Genomic DNA, 16,870 nt, shown 5'->3' with positions numbered 1-16,870 from the left:
ACACAGGTCATATAATTAGTGTTGAGCTGGCCTAGATGTTATTGCCTCTCCTATATATGAACACACATTCTGACTGTCACTGAGGACAGAGCTAATTAATGGGACAAAAGGATGCAATATTAGGTCGCCCTCCAAGGCTACTTATCTATCAACACTTACAAAGATTATAGTCATTACAGTGTCTGTTTAAACCATCATGTTAGTCTGAAGAAAGCCTTGGAGGCTTACAAAACACCTGGCACAGCAAGTTCAAACATCTTTGGCACAACAACTATTTGATTGTCAAGGCTTGTCTGGAGGTTGAGGAAATACAGCATTAACAGCAAATATGTTTATCATCAAATAAAAAACCTCATCTGGAACTCAGAACACTTCATCCATGAAGCACGACAGCTGATGTCTGAAAGTTGATCTCGAATAAATAGTTCATCAAAACCCCTCAGCATTCACAGACAAATCTAAATAATTACAGGTCTCCGCCTGCCTACATTTACATGTTGTCTGCCTCGTCTCTTCGTACAACCCTGAGACAATCCTTTCAGAGGCAAGCAAGGATGAGAAAGGAGCAGTGCCTCACAGCGAAGAAGGCAACAAAGAGAACTCAATGATGGCCTGCCATTAGGAGTGACAACTCAATCTCACACGGGTTAGCTGAGCACCACAATGTGACAATTTCCACTGATTGGGATCACAGTCAACTAGCTAACATATGTATTTCTCGTGAGAGGGCTTTGCTCTGATGCTCCATTTTGTTTGAGAGGACATATCAAGTGTAAAATCACCCTCTTGGAAACACGTGCCTGTCATGTAAAACTTGATGACAGCAAAGACAATGCTTAACTCGAGAGATGAAGCCGTCTATATAAATGCTAATGAAATCTCCACCCAGCAGGCAGAAACACACTGTTTACTGTCAAGAGGAAACTAAGATGAAACAACTCATTGAACTTTGACCTTTTGGGTAGGGTGAGGGAGTGCTTGTTACGCCTGTTGTGAACAAAACGTCTCTGTGAACCCATTAAAAAAACAAACATAAATTTTAATTCTTTCATCGACTACAAAAGAGGCACCCCCCGAAACAAGGGCCGCACCACAGCACAAACGGACAGAGCAGGCCAACACGCTTTCATTTGTAAAAGTGAAGCTAACACAACAATTAAAAATATCCCCCACTCGTGGAACCACAAAAACAGAAAAAGCCAGGAGTTTGAATCGGTCCAAATGAGGCTGTTGTGAACACGCCTGCTTCACTGCCTGGGGTGTGTACTACCGTGCTACTCTGACAAAGTTGACAGTCCAGTTCTCTCAGTGGCTTGTTCCTTCTTAATTGTAGCCCTCACAGTTTGTTTTTGTTTTTGTGGAACAGCCGGCTAATAGCTTAAGACAGCAGGGGGAAAGACATGCTATTAGGGAAGCTATATTATCACCATTAGGACCATCTGCAACCGATACTCGCCCTTAATCTCGCGGAGATCGGCCACACTGACACCGGAGAAGGCCTCAGACGACAAGTCTTCCCTTCTGTGGGGACAGCTGCAAGCTTGCAATGTGACTGCAGCTCCACGCACACAGAGCCACCCCAGCAGCACAGGCACACAGGCATAACTGTGTTTGAGCAGACACAATGGCAAAGCTACAGCACCATCACTTTACGTTTACAGGCCCGGCAAGGCCCCCACCCAGACAGTTTTTTTTCTTCCCACAATGAGTCTGAATAAAAAAATGAGAGAATTATCCCTCATTATTGGGGTTTGGAAGAATTACATTTGATCTCATAAACATGTCCGTTAGTATTCTGTTTTAGATTCTTAGTAAAGATTAGAATATTAAATTTGTCTTTATTTCTTTATATTTTTTTCCACGCAGAGAATTAGAGCTGTATTAAAGAAAATCTGAATAGACTTCTGGGGTGCTAAACCAGACTATTTTTCAAACTTCACTCTGAAGGGATAAATGCTGACGCACTATAATAGCACTTGTCACGCAGTTGGCTCTCTTCATGCCAGCACATTGTATCAGTGGACTGCTGTTTTTAGAGATTCCTCCCTCTTTTATAGTCCGATTATTCAGTCGGACTAGATTTGGGAACACTGGAATCAAGGGTTTTAGAATGGCTAGCCTGATAGCAAAGAATGCCTTTATATTATCCCCCGGTATAAAATAACTATTACAATTTGGGCGTTGAATGCTGGGTGCTTTGGTATGGCAGATGTTGGTCTGACAGGGTTGTTTGAAGTGTCAACTGCTCTAACTCGCTTCTCACTTCAAAAACACAGTAGTCAACCATGAAAATATTGTTCCTTGTGTTAAGAGTCTAGTTTTTGAAATGGCCTTCGATTTAAAACACATCTGTTGGTTTACATAATCTCAAGCTTCCTTTAAACACAGCTTGTTCACCAGAATTCTCATGACAGATGCACCAAGACTAATCGCTAAAAGGCAGTTGTAGTGTGGCGAAACTTCTGACTCAAACAAGTTTTAATCCTCACTTTAGAGGAGGTTCAACCCAGCTTTTTCAGTTGAGGTTAAATAAAAAAACTCTTACAACGAAACTTCCCACCAATACAAATATTTTAAGTTGCCAAGGATAACCTTGATCCAGAATATAATAGCATGTAAATATCGTGTGTCATCTGCAGAACAAGCAAGAAAGTAAATCATGAGAAGAGATGCGTTATAAAAATGACTAGTTTGGGATATTTCAGTGCCTTCAGTAGTTTTCAACGGCCAATTTTAAAACAGGAAACATTCCATTGGAGGGTATGGCTTAGGGATCACAATCTCATCGGTCAGTGCCTGCACAGTGTGGCCTTTGAGCTCACTGCAGTCAGGCAATGCCCTTTTCTCTCGGAGAAGTACCTGTTCTCCAGACAATGTCATTTATTTTAACGTGAAAGACAAAACAGGAGAAGAATTTCAATTTGTCTTTGTTGGGAACTTCATTGTTTGCTCGTTTCCTCTGAAACTTCAGCCTGACAGGACACCCACCACCTCTCAAAAGCAAATTCATTCGTTTGTGGGATTTAAATCCTTTTGGTGTGTTTGCATTGTCCTCAGCAGCCTCAAATGTCCTTTTTAGTAAAAAAAAAAAAAAAGATACAATAAAATAAAAATAAATCAATTTTTTAAGAAAAGTTCTAAATAAGTAGGTGAGGAAGTAATTCTAAAACTCTGACTATTTCACTCCATCAGAATAACCAGGAAATAAAAATAATTCATTAATGGACTTCAAATCCCACTTGCTTTAAGCCCCTTAGGATTGCCCTGTTCCCTCCCTGGGGCATACAGCCTCAAGCCACTACTGCAGAATCGCAAAAACTGAGCGAGGCTTTAATTTTCTCTGCTAAGTTTCAAAGAAGAATACAAACTATAACTGCAGATAACTGAAGTTTGTCTAAACTTCGTCAGAATAAAAAATAAAAAACTAGGATCCTGTTGGTTCTTGGTTCCCCCCACAACCCCCCCCGGCCCCCCACCCCTGCTTCTTCTTCTGCGTTTGGGCAGATTCCTTTGCAGCCTCCTGTATAGAGCGGGGAGAGAATGCTTCCCGGCGTGAGTCTATTGAGCAGCTCTCTCCAGCTGCCAGGGCTCTCGGCTGGCTGAGGACCTGCCAGCTCTAGGGAGCAGCACCGTTACCAGCGTGACTTTTAATCCACCTACCCCCCCCAGCACCCCCCCAGCTCTGAGCAGTGGTCGGGGAATCCTTTCATGCTGGTCATTCACACAGCAACGCCCGTAGAGGGTCGTGGAGGAGCCCGGAGGAACGGGTTAAAGGGGGCAGGGAGAGAGCGCTGGCTTACAGAGCCACGGGATGGCTCGTCTTTGTGGAGCTGGACAGGTAGACAGGCAGACAGGCAGACAGACAGGTAGACAGGCAGACAGGCAGACAGACAGACAGACAGACAGACAGACAGACAGACAGACAGACAGACAGGCAGACAGGCAGACAGGCAGGCAGGCAGGCAGGCAGGCAGGCAGGCAGACAGGCAGGCAGGCAGACTGGCAGAGAGACAGGCAGACAGACAAACAGACAGACAGACAGACAGACAGACAGACAGGCAGACAGACAGGCAGGCAGACAGGCAGGCAGACAGGCAGGCAGGCAGGCAGGCAGACAGACAGGGTGTAACAGCCCAGGATGGGTTCTGTCACACAGGCACCCTCTGTGGATGATCAGAATAACGATCTTGTTCAAGAAATGTAAATGATTCGCCAGGATGAAAAAATAAATAAACGTCCTCTTAAGGGCAGCATGACTGTTCTCATCCTTGCCTGTGTTCAGATATTTCTGCTGTGTAATTTCTCTCATTACCAACTGTGAAAATTAAAAGGGTCTGTTTCATAATTAATATTAAAATTAATTCCAGCAAAAAGTCCATCTGGCACTGAGACCCACTTACGGAGTGCTGGACCCAGCGGGCTCATGGCATCGGCTACTTAGTTCAATCTGCTGTGAGACGGCGGCTCTAACGGGCTTTGGGTTGGCTGTCAGAGCCTTCCGTTCCAGAGCCGGGCCCCTGATCCAGAATCCAGACAGACACGAGAGGTTCCCTGCTGTTGTCCTGCTCTCAACCATCATCAAACCAGCTCTGCCTGTTCAGGGTCTCACTGCATACAGGTCAACATTTGAGTTTTACAGATCTTAACTATATTTTATATATATATATAATTATTTTTTTACTTTTTCGTATTTATGTATAGAGACAGGAGGAGAGAGAGAGACAGGAGGAGAGAGAGAGAGACAGGAGGAGAGAGAGAGGGAGAGAGAGAGAGAGAGAGAGAGAGAGAGAGAGAGAGAGAGAGAGAGAGAGAGACAGGAGGAGAGAGAGAGAGAGAGAGAGACAGGAGGAGAGAGAGAGAGAGAGAGAGAGAGAGAGAGAGAGAGAGAGAGAGAGAGAGAGAGAGAGAGAGAGAGAGAGAGAGAGACAGGATAGAGAGAGAGAGAGACAGGATAGAGAGAGAGAGAGACAGGATAGAGAGAGAGAGAGAGAGAGAGAGAGAGAGAGAGAGAGAGAGAGAGAGGACACAGGAAAGCAGAGAGAGAGAAAAGGGAAATGGAGGAAATGGCCCAGGCCGGCATCGCACCCAGGCCCGAGTTAAGGCCTTAACCTTGGTGCTGCATGTATCCATCAAGTCTGCCCCTCTCTGTGAAGCTGATGGAGCAGCCAGGACGACCACCACAAGGATCCTGAGTCACTCGTATCATCCACACAGTCCCAGCCTGGATGAACCTGCACTAAATAGCATGTGCCGCAAAACAATACAATTCCACGTTCTCACAAACATATCTTGCTGCCTTTCCCACATCAACTAGAAGGGTTTACGTTGCAAACCATGCTAATGCAAAACAATTACATTTACAGCGAAACAGAGGGTGCTTTGTCAATTTGTGGCACTTGTAGAAGGGCGTATCTGTGTGGCGATATCACAGCTGGGTGATGTGTGTCCCCTACAACTACAAAGCAGAACAGTCTGTCTAACGACACATTTGTGTGACCTCTCCCTCAGATATGGAACATCTGTTCTCCTTGTGCTCGTCAATCTCCATGAACACTAGACCCAAGCCACCATGTTGGAGCAAGTGCGAGCTAGCAGGCAGTAGCGCTCACACCCTCCTCACCCCATCCCCAATCCCATGGTTGTTTGGTAGAGTCCAATGACCGTTGAAGTTGACTTAGGGAACAGTCATGGATCGAAAGTGCCAAACAATGGTGTTCTTGTGCTGTTCAACAACAAACTGAAACGGCTCTGGCAGTTAATAGGGACTCAAAGAGTTGCAGTGAACTGTATGGAACTGGGTGAAGAGATGGAAAAACACATGAATCTGTTCTCGCATGCAAATTCAGATAAATGTCAGTTATGAAACCACGGCCATCAGGACTGAAGCACTCTGGCGGATAGTTATTTTTTTTCTTTCTATTATGCATCTACAGTATTTGCAGCCTCAAGTACAGTGGTCTATGTTTATGGGTGCTCATGCATACACATTTAGGCCTGTGAGTTCATCTTTACTATCCCATCTATAGAATAATATACAAGCAAACAAATCAGCTTCTAGACAACATGAATGTTTCACAACGACATAATTTGGCTGAGACTGTATGAGAATGTAGATGCCTTTGTTCAACCATTAGAGAGATCTACTTTTAAAGAGCATTTCTGCATGAGTCAGTGCATAAGAACTCTCTGCATAAACTGTCAAAATAATTTATTGAAATGTTTTTGCATTGGCACAAGGGGAAAAAAGCCACAAAAATATCATCAACAATGCTATATTTGACTGCTAGAGATTTAGACAGCCCATTAACAGTTGGTTTGACAGTAAATGTTTTTTCCCAGTGACTCTCAACAACACAACCCAGAATATTAAGTAAGTAATTGGGGAAGAGGCTTCGTAAACTTGTTAGGGCCGCAACTGTGCCAAGAACGGCAACCCAAAAAGTCAACCAAAGTTCCTAAAACATTTATGTTGTTAAATACAGAGGAAATACGATCCACAAAAGAGGAAGTACAGATTCCATTAGCTGCCATTTCCATGTTGCATGCAGCTCTGAATCATCAGCATACACCAGCAAACAACACGACTCCTGAATCCAGTCCTGGCGTGTTAGCGTGAGCTACTGAACACCATGCAAACTGAAAAATGGCGGCTTCAAGATGACTGCATGGCCTCAAACCCTAACGCTTTCTAGAGGTGGAATATCAGAGTCCCTAATGACACAATGACTGCTTTTACCCTCCTTTCATTCCCGGAACTAAGCCGTACTGAGGTGGCTTTAAGTCCCAGCTCTTTGTGATGAGAGTCTGGGTTCCTGTGAAACGTTATCAGAAACAGCATGCGGGGGGGGGGGGGGGCAAAAACACTCCTGTGACACCCCTCAAAGGATTCCCTTTCTTGTGTAAACTCAGTCTGAAACCCAGGGTGCAGGGCCATGGCTGGGTTCATTACAGACCGGAGGGTTGGCACAGTCTATTTAAACAGTGACAGAGTTAATCTCTGGACTGTCACTTCTAATCACAGGAGCATTGATCATGATGCCACAGCGAGGAAAAGCTTCTCTTCTATGCGGCTTCAACAAATGGGCCTCTCTCCGTCTGCTCGCTGATCATCTTACGCACAATCTCCAAGCTATGACTTAACCATCGGATGTGGAAGCCATACGACTGCATAGTTATTTCGGACACAGTGTCGTTTACATTTGAATCAATTATTTACTGCGCTTGTGTGTATTGTACTACATATCTGAAAGCATTGTCTTGGGGGTTAAACCATAGGTTTTTAACTAAACAATGGGCCAGCAGTTATTTAATAGCTCTTCCTCACACGATGGTATCTTAAAGGTTGTTCTATTCACTTGATAACCCTGATAATTCATTAACTTACTGGTTAAAACATTAATCTGTCTTGTCTGGGGAATTCATTATCTATTTTACTGCCTGTCTGTTGGATAACTAATCAGAAACCAGTTAGTGGCACTAAAGTGATTTCTGATCACCGACTACATGATGTTATATATTGACATGCATGTTGCAGAATAATATTTGCCGAATATAATATGAAATAATTGAATATTATAAAAAATATTTTTACAGGGAAGGCTAAGTCCATAACCTTTGTGACCAGCCCTTGAGAACTTAATGGAAAAATACGTTCTTTAGGGCTATTTCTGTTCTCAAGCAAAGGCAGGTTGACTCCAGTCAAAGTGGAGGAACATACAGACTCCTGTAGACACAGTAACTTGCACCACCTGCTTGGTCCTGTTTAACACTTTTACGTGTTATTGTAAAAAGATCTAAATTACAGTATCAGCATTCTGAACACGATCAGGGATGGCATAGGGGAAAACGATGACAATCTCACTGTCAAAACATATAAATTAGCACCCTGGGTGTTAAAACTATTGATCAAAAACATAACTTTCTATCACGTTTAATTTAAGTATATTTTGGGAATCTATTGAATCTAAGTTTATATGCTGAAAAATATTATTTTATTGCTTTTGCATAAAAGATACATGTAAAATATTTATTCAGGTATTTCTTATGTTTCTTCTGAACGGCCCTCTCAAAGGGACCAAACAAACCACTTTTAATAATTAAAGACAGATTTTCAATTACCCCTCTTATTTTATTCCCTCTTGAGAAATTAGAGAGAAACAGGTTTGTTCAATATCAATAAATCCAATTAGAATCTATTTCCCCTTTGGAAATGTTCTGTCTCTCTGAGATTACAGTTTAATAATGTCATCAGAGTTGAAACAGAACTATGTAAGATCTTCTAAGATATTTGCAAAATTGTTGCCCGATGTCATTGCGGATTTTCTGTAGACATGCAAACCAATACAAAAAGACATTTAACTGCCAACCTGTTTAATTAGTTCACAAGAAAAACTGTAAATACTGGCCAAGTCTTTTCTCAACCACTGACTTGATCTTTTAACACAAACACTGTCTATTTTTCCGAGCTGTAGTTAGTTTGTTGCTCTACCCAGTTTCCATCTTTATTTGCCTACAGTATGAGGGACGTGAATAAAGAAATGTAAATTACTGAGCTCAAATTATTTCACCATTGGCCATCTACTGAGAGCAAAACCTAACAAGGTGTGCAGCTTCATGTCACTGAACATCACATTTCCCATCCGAGGTTCAGGCAAACAACAAACACGCAGATAATGACAAAGGCCCTGCAACCCAGGGACGTCTGCGAAAACGTGTCTTTAAAAAATTGGAGAGCTGATTTGGCTGGAATGACTGTGGAAAGCCTGTAAGCAGCTTTGCAGAGTGATTTAACAGTTCTACTGTGGGGGTCGTGTTATTCCATATGTCTGTTTCCGAGTTAGACATCTATAAGCTCCTTGCTGGGCCATCACCTCAAGTCATAAAATTGTTACAGCCAACCAGAACCCAGACAATGTTTATTTAGGCTTCTTGAGAGTGCTTGCTTGGGGTCTGTTTTGCTATGTTATCAATTAGAAACACTAGATACTGGTTTTCTCAACGTGCGTTTAGGTAATATTACTTTTTGTGTGGGCGTAACGTGTTAACTGAAAACTGAGTTGCACTGTTTATGTAAAACATTAAAAAGAATACCAAAACATAAATAGCATCTTTGTTTTACACAAGACTGATACAATTGATACAAAATGGCTGCTACTGCTGTCTGTTTATTAATGACAGTTTTATATGACACACAATTCAAAACTTAAACTACAACTTTTATTTATTTTTTACTACTTTTTTTTGGGTCGTTTGTTCGATGCTTTTATATAGTCCTTTAGGGGTAATTCCATGCAACCCTTTCCGTTATGAGTGTTTCATTTCTTGCACTCAGGATGACCCAACTACAAGCGTTGTTGGTGTATGAGTGGGTAAAAAAGTACCACTAGGTGGGATGGGTAAACAAACATCAAGTCACTTAAGAAAACAGACAGCAACTGTTGTACAACAACACAAAGCTCTTATTTTAACATCTGCTCAGTGTCTAATACTTTAACGTTTAACACTGACTGATGAGGACAAGGTCTATCAAAACAACTTCACCCGACTAGCACTGACCTATTTGGGTCTAGTTCTGGAATATGTAATGTGCTGTTAATATCAAGGATATTTTATTTGTTTTAAAATGTAAAAATATTAAGTAAACAAACAAAATGTGCCCATATTGAGTTTTTAACATACGGACAAACTGATCACTGTTTAGTGATGTTGGCTGGTCTGATACACACAACTGTTGGTACCACTTTTTTATTTTCCCTAAGCACAAGTTTTAAAACTAAAAATGTAGTATTATAGATGTTCTAAATGTAATATTTGCAAAATACAACAGACATTTGAAATATGGGGTATACTCAATGGTATAAACTTCTTTAAATTGACAAAGTAATCCTTGTCACAGAAGCTATGATTATAGAAGAGGATGATTGACAGTTTAGAGTGCAGTTGTTATATTAGACGGGATGGACCATTCAAAGTCAAACAGACATGGATAAACTTGTGTGTGTGTGTGGCAATCAATCCAGAGAACACCTGAAAACACAAATACAAGAAAACACACACACACATAGAGACGCTCCTGCCGCTCAAACCACTTTGTCCCCCTAAAGAATGTAGGCTACCAGGACAGGACATGATGGGTCCTAAGTGATACCCTGCTAGTAAATTATTCACTCCATAACCATCTACCGATCTAAATGAAGACAACAAATGTATGCCTTTTTTTAAAGACCATTACCAACATACATTGGTTTATAGAAGGCGGCCCTCGCGTGCGGGATTATTTTATGTTTTGTTGCATCCTTAAAGGGCACTTACTTGGAATTTTGAGAGTTCCATATCACCGACTCCAAAGACTTGGCCATGGGCAACAGCGACCTGGAAAAAACTGTCAAAATCCATAGGTAGTACTTCCAACTGCAACCTGAGCCAGCCATCTCCACGCTGAATGAGTGAGGTAAATCAAGCAGCAACTAAATTGTTCGAAACGTGGTTACAGTGTGAATCGCGCACAATTTCACATCCCATTCGCCAGCATAGCATGTAGATTCTTGAAATCCAGTAAATTGATGGTGGTTTTTGATAACTGTCACTGAGGCGCTGTGTTCCGAGCTGGCCGCGCTAACAATAGCAGGTGGAAATTATTACACAGAACCTTTAGACGTGGAAAAATTGTTTAGGTCACCACACACCGTAGCTCACTGATAAAGCTACTTTATAAATTGTCACTGTTATCCACTGGTCAAAATGTGTCAAGTAAGGTAACAAGTGGGGTCGTTTGCAAACCCGTGAACTGGCGTGCGTTTTTCCGTTCTTCCGTCACATTTAATGCAGTTGCCTAAATGTGACCCTTTTGTCCTTGAATTTGAGAAAAATCTGTTGTGTCCATTTGGCACATTTGTGATCTTGCTCTGTTTCGTCTAAAAATATACATCCAGTTCATTTAATTGATCAAGAAACATTTTGCGGATCTTAAGAGAAGCCTACTCCATCCGTGCAATACCACCGGCTGCAGCAACAACAAAAACACACACAAAATCCTTGCTTCGTTTCAACTTTGAATTATGTCTCCAGTCTTTTTACATATCAGCCCGTTGAAATATCTCAAAACAGTAGAGCTATTCTAGATACCAACTCATGCTCGAAGTCCGTCGTGATCTGATCCGTCCAAAGAAAGCTCAGAATTATTCACGGCATTTACGAATTCGGTTAGGCTTTAATAGCCTATTAATTTCCAAATAAAGACACTTAAAAAAAAACTTCGACCGGGAGTCTTTACTGAACTCAACTCACTCGCGTTCAGTTCCACGGGCAGGCTACAGTAGTTCCGACATGCAATGCATAGCCTACTGTGGGAGTCGATCCTCGCGCTCTCTCTGCTGCATACGTAATGCAACGCTTAGAAAAGCTCAGGCCACCCAACCAATCAACAGTTAGACAATCCTCATTACACAGTTGTTCATCCTTCCCTTGACGGGAGAAACGAAGGTTGTGTACAGTAGCCTGTGTAAATGGTCATTAAAAGATAATTGTGGTGCTTACAGTTGCAGGAACTGCAGTAGATCTACATTTAAGTCTAAATGTCCGGGGAATGGAAGACGTTTTAAACAGGTCAAGTGGTCAGACTTGACATGATGTCCGTTTTACAGAGTGTAATTCATAATGTTGCTTTATATCCCTACTCAAACGTCAAAATAACATAAAAATAGGTCTGTTTCAGAAGAAAAAGTTTGAGTGTTCTGTCCGGGAAGAGAACAATTGTAATTTATCTTTTGACAATGTTGCCCTCTATTGGAATTGATTGTAATTGTGTGAAGAATATCAGTGATATAGGTGTTTTGGGGACTCATTGCCCGAGAACTAACAATATAACTTGAATCAACATTGATAATGGACATTGTCCTTTTAAACCTGCAATTAGATTAACACTGCATCAACACACTTATATTTTCTTGTTGGATTGAATATCAAGATTGTGGTACATGAATGCCATTATTTGTCATCTAAATTGTAAAAAGAAAATGTGGTGACCTCATACCTGTAACACTCTGAAACAGAACTATGTTAGTAATCATAGGGCACAACTCAAGAATGACAGTCAGTTATGTGTGACCTTTTGAAAACTGCTGTAGTTTCATCCAAGAAGGCTCACTAAAAATAGCTCATCGCTCTAAACTTGATGTTTGATTTGTAACCCACGTCAAACACATACATTTATATTGCAAATTACATCCTGACATTTCATCTTACGTGTTGTAATTTTCCGTAACATTTCAAACACTGCCATGTGTACTTCAAACCCCCAAGAATCTTCCTTTAGATGTGATGGTCATTGGAAAAAGCATTTAGGTAGATTCTAAAGTGTCCCGAGGGAGGTGGAGTAATGTGGAGGTAATGGACACAGAACATGAAGCCTGAGGGGCTGGGGGGTGCTCTCCCAGGTGCAGTGAGACAGCTACCACGTCCTTGAGAGACACATGAACGGTTCCAGGGAACACAGAAAGAGTTACTAACTAGAGAAACGCTTGATTTGTTCTTGTCTGAACAAGAGTAAAAGGTCAAAACACAAATCTATAAAATATACGTGCATTCCTAAGTCACGAAACACACGCAGAAACGCACACGCGCGAACGCACACACTCGTACACGCCTCAAAGGGGGTTTGAGAACGACTAAAATGTGATTGTTTTGTCTGTCTCAAGGGGTCTTGTGTGAAGAAAACGCTGGATTCCAAAGAGCAACTGGAGATCACAACACTGCAGTGTTTCATCCCCTTTGCTGGGAGTTGAAGAGGGCGAAACTGAACGCCTTTACTGCAGCACAGACCCAAGCCTGGGGCCTGGGGCCTTTACTGCAGCACAGACCCAAGCCTGGGGCCTGGGGCCTTTACTGCAGCACAGACCCAAGCCTGGGGCCTGGGGCCTTTACTGCAGCACAGACCCAAGCCTGGGGCCTGGGTAATTATAGGGTCTAAAATGTGTCATCAATTATGTATAAAAATGTGCTTGTCGTCCAATATTTAGAAAGTTGCTTTAAAGAGAGTCATTGTGTGCCTATATAGTGTGTTTCAGAATATATTTATCAGTACCACGATAACAGCATTATGGAATCAATGATGGTGTGTTTAATGGGATTGTTTTTGTAGAACGGAAGACACGATTACGGTAGCTTTTGTATTCTTCTGCTCTGCTCGTTGGGATGAGGACTTTTCACAAGGAAAGAGCTTATGGTTGAATGTGCTCAGCAAGAGCCAAGTTCTCTCTCCTTTCAGAGGGTAAAGGAATTCTAACTTTAAAAAGCTTCATTTAAATTAGTAGGAAACATGCCTTGGAGGATTATAAATCAGCTTTAGTCATATGAGGCCAATACCAGCTTCTCACAAGACACCGCTCTACACAGAATAAAGCCATTGCTCATTAAAAAATATATTTTTCTGTTCATTGTGGTAACTGAAATACAGTCACTTTCTGTATACTGAACGTTAGCTATTTTATATATATTAAAAAAGAGTGCATTATTGTGCATACACAGTATAATGAATATTATACATATATTCATATATAAAAAAGGGTTTGTGTGTGTGTGCCTTTGTTATGAATGCTTCAGAAGGAATGTCATTAAATTGGGGCATTTTTTCCTGTTTTCGTTTCTCCGGTGTGATCTAAATGTAATCTGTGATTAGCACCTCTCATGTCATGATGGACCAGACAGACTGCGGAGAGGCAGCAGAGCTGTAAAAGTCCTATAAAATACAGCTGCTCTCCGTACAGCTGCCTCTTGTCCCGCTCACATGACAGGACTCCAGGTCGTATTTACAGTGTGATTTCCAAAGCTAAGCTGCGATACAGACCATTACTCAGGGTCAACTAGTCCCATGAGCATTGTATCACAACACATTGGAGTAACACTCCTGTAGCATCCATCTGAAAGGGGGGGGATTTCACATCCAGAAACAGTTCAGAAAGAGTTTTTTTGTTTTGTTTTTTTATCTACATTTTTATGTTATAGTCTGCCGCTATGAGAATATTCCAGTATGGGCCGTTCACAGATTGAGTTTGACAGGGCATGGAAATCTCAGCCATTATGGCACAGTTGTTCTTCTGTCACATGACGGAACACAGTAAACCCATATATTTATCTGTCATGAGTTTATTTCACACCGCAACGTCAGAAACGCAGACGTTGTAAATACATTCTTATTCACAGAACTTCCATTTCAAAAATTATTATTTAAGAATGGAAAACAAGAGAATTTTACAAACATCAAGAACACTTCCACAGAATAAGCTGTTGACATGAGCATGGCTATGTTGCACACAAAAATAAATAAAAAAATGTGTCTGATACCTTTATCCACTCTTTACACATGTTCATAACCTTTTGTCAAATCAGATAAGGGTGCAACAGATGACAGCCTCTCAGAGCATATGAGAAGCCAATGAGGGTGAGGTCATAACTCTCTTTGGCTCCCAGTTTAAAAATAAGAATACAAGGAAGCCTTTTTTGATTTATCTTCACCTTGCAGGCCCTCATGTCACGTTGCCTTCCTTCACTGTAATTGTGAGACCACGACCCTTTGCTGCTGTGAAGACTTCCTTCATGATCACTCGCTGCCCTGTTCTTGTGGAGGTTGGGTACATTCCAACATCGACACAAAGCTATCCAACAATCCCAACCTGAAATAGCAGATTGTGGGAAACTAGTGAAGGAAGTGGTGTAACAGGGAACTCTTAGTGAGGCTAAAAACTTTGAGCAAAAAAAACAAAACAAAAAGATTCTTAACTTCTAAGAGATGGTAAAATTTACATGTTTATCTTCTGTGATGTTGTTTATTTGATTTGCTACCCCGTGATTATCCTTGGGAGTTTGCAGTTCATTCAGAGCATTGTCAGGGAAATGGAGCTGATGAAGAATGACTTATTCATAGTTTGTGAAGTGGAAAAAAAACTTCAAAGCACGCAAGCTTTTGTGTGTTTTCTGGAGCAAACTGGTTTTACAGAATATCCAGGTTATCTTAAACTATTTAATCTGATTAAACAGTCCTCTTAAAAAAAAAAAAGAAAAAAAAAAGGTTAATTGACTTGAAAGCGTCTCTTTGAGTACTTCAACATTGTTGAATTAATGATGCAAAGCCTCCTTGAGAAAACTGTGCTTAAAGTACAACTAGTCTTCTAGTATTAACAGGAAGTTAATAAAAAAGTTTTCTTTTAAAAGACGCGAGGAGGACAGCATTTGGATGGCGGCTGACACAGGGGTATTCATGGTTAATGGCCTAATTTCACACCTCCACCTCTAAGACCCATTTAGAGCTTAACCTCTTTCCTCTGAGAGTTTTTTTTTATTGTTGTCGGGAACATGAATATGAATCCCCAAAGCCCCAGCTGTGAAAGCCTGGAGACGCCTCATTGAGAGCAAAGTGCTGAGCTCCTCAGCTCCTCAGCTCCACTCCCCAGTAAGGACTCCCTCCACCTCTGCTTCTCTCAGCCCCCTCCTATTTCACATGAAGACACATGGACACATCGTTGTCTTCTACGGAGGAGGCTTCCACTGCTCCTGGGGGATTCTCAGATTGGGTTTTCCACAGTTGAAACTGTGCGAGAGAGCAAGTATGAAAAAGCGTTGAATATAATCGAAACCATGTCCACTAATAGGCCCATGGATCTTTGTCACACTATGAAGATCCGAGCTATACTCTGATGTAAAGAATTTGTTCAGCTCAAGCATCAATCACGTCAACTCACGCCTGAGGGACTCCCTTTTCCACTCCACAAGTCTCCTTCCTCAGACAAACTGTTCGTCTGCTTGTGTCCCAGGATCTTCTCTCCTCTCCGAAGACACGCACGCATCTTCCTCCGTCACCAACGGCAGCAAGGCCGCACAAGATAATCGTGCTTTTCCAGTGAGAAAAAGGGGACCCTTGAGATTCGGTAAACAAGCCATGAAATTGTAGAGGACTGTGACAGATCCATCATTTCCACTGGGGACACTAATGGAAGAGAGGGGAGGGGGGCACGAAGGAATGCAATGGAGATTAGGATCTTTGTTCTCACCCCAAGGGGTGGAAGCTGGAGGAGGATGGAGGGGAGGGACAGAGGGAGGGAGTTAGGAGGGAGAAACCGTGACAGAGCCCAGCCCATATGCTGAAAGATTAGGCCTCACTAGTACAGTAAATGTCCAGGTATACTTCAGCTTCTTCTAATACCTCAATATTCTAATATCTCATATAATGTTTATTGCTGTGAAGCTACAATAGAGGGACTGCATGTTCATGATCAGCATCAGAGTTGGACTCAGGGCAAAATGTTCATTAGCACGGACACAAAGCATGTGTGCTGTAATTACAATCACTGGACTTTCTGTGTATTTTTTGGACCAACAAAAAACTCTCTCCAAAAACAGAAGTAATTTTTTTTGAAGTACAGACATGCCTTTTGTGCTTTATTTGTATTACAGCTTAGGGCTATTCATAATTTTTAATTGACTGTGGATTCAAACATTCTAAGGGTACATCATTATGTCTCAGTGCAGTCAAGAGAGATTTGTTTGAAGCAGTTAAGGAATATTTTGAATAAAAACATTGACAGACTGTATTGTCTGATGAATATAGGGCCAAAACCAAAACAAACAACATAGAAAATGAAAGGAATGTGATAATTTCAGTGTGTGGAAACTGGTTTCTCCCTGTGCTGAGAACAGGGAAAAAAATGACTATGAAAAATGCACTAACAGAGTAGTTCAACGCATTTCTATGAATCGCAAGTTCAGCTCTGCTCTTTGTTATACCGACCCAGTTGCAGGGACTTACGAAAAGCATCACCTTAACAATAGCTAGTGGAAACATACTCTGACTGTTTTTTAAATTGCCTTCTATCCATTA

General features: G+C 41.6%; 1 protein-coding gene across 1 annotated transcript in view; it reads right to left on the bottom strand.

Moving 5' to 3' along the window:
- The window catches only part of efnb1 (ephrin-B1), a 44,758-nt gene extending 33,352 nt beyond the window's left edge, over positions 1–11,406 (bottom strand). Inside the window, exon 1 of the mRNA XM_047020046.1 lies at positions 10,312–11,406. Within this exon, the coding sequence (XP_046876002.1) occupies positions 10,312–10,430 (119 nt within the window). The 5' untranslated portion in view covers positions 10,431–11,406. The remainder of the gene's footprint in view (positions 1–10,311) is intronic.
- Positions 11,407–16,870: the final 5,464 nt, after the last annotated feature.

Source organism: Hypomesus transpacificus, chromosome 5 (genome assembly GCF_021917145.1).
Source record: "Hypomesus transpacificus isolate Combined female chromosome 5, fHypTra1, whole genome shotgun sequence".
Taxonomy (NCBI): domain Eukaryota; kingdom Metazoa; phylum Chordata; class Actinopteri; order Osmeriformes; family Osmeridae; genus Hypomesus; species Hypomesus transpacificus.
This window is presented reverse-complemented; position numbering and strand designations above follow the sequence as displayed.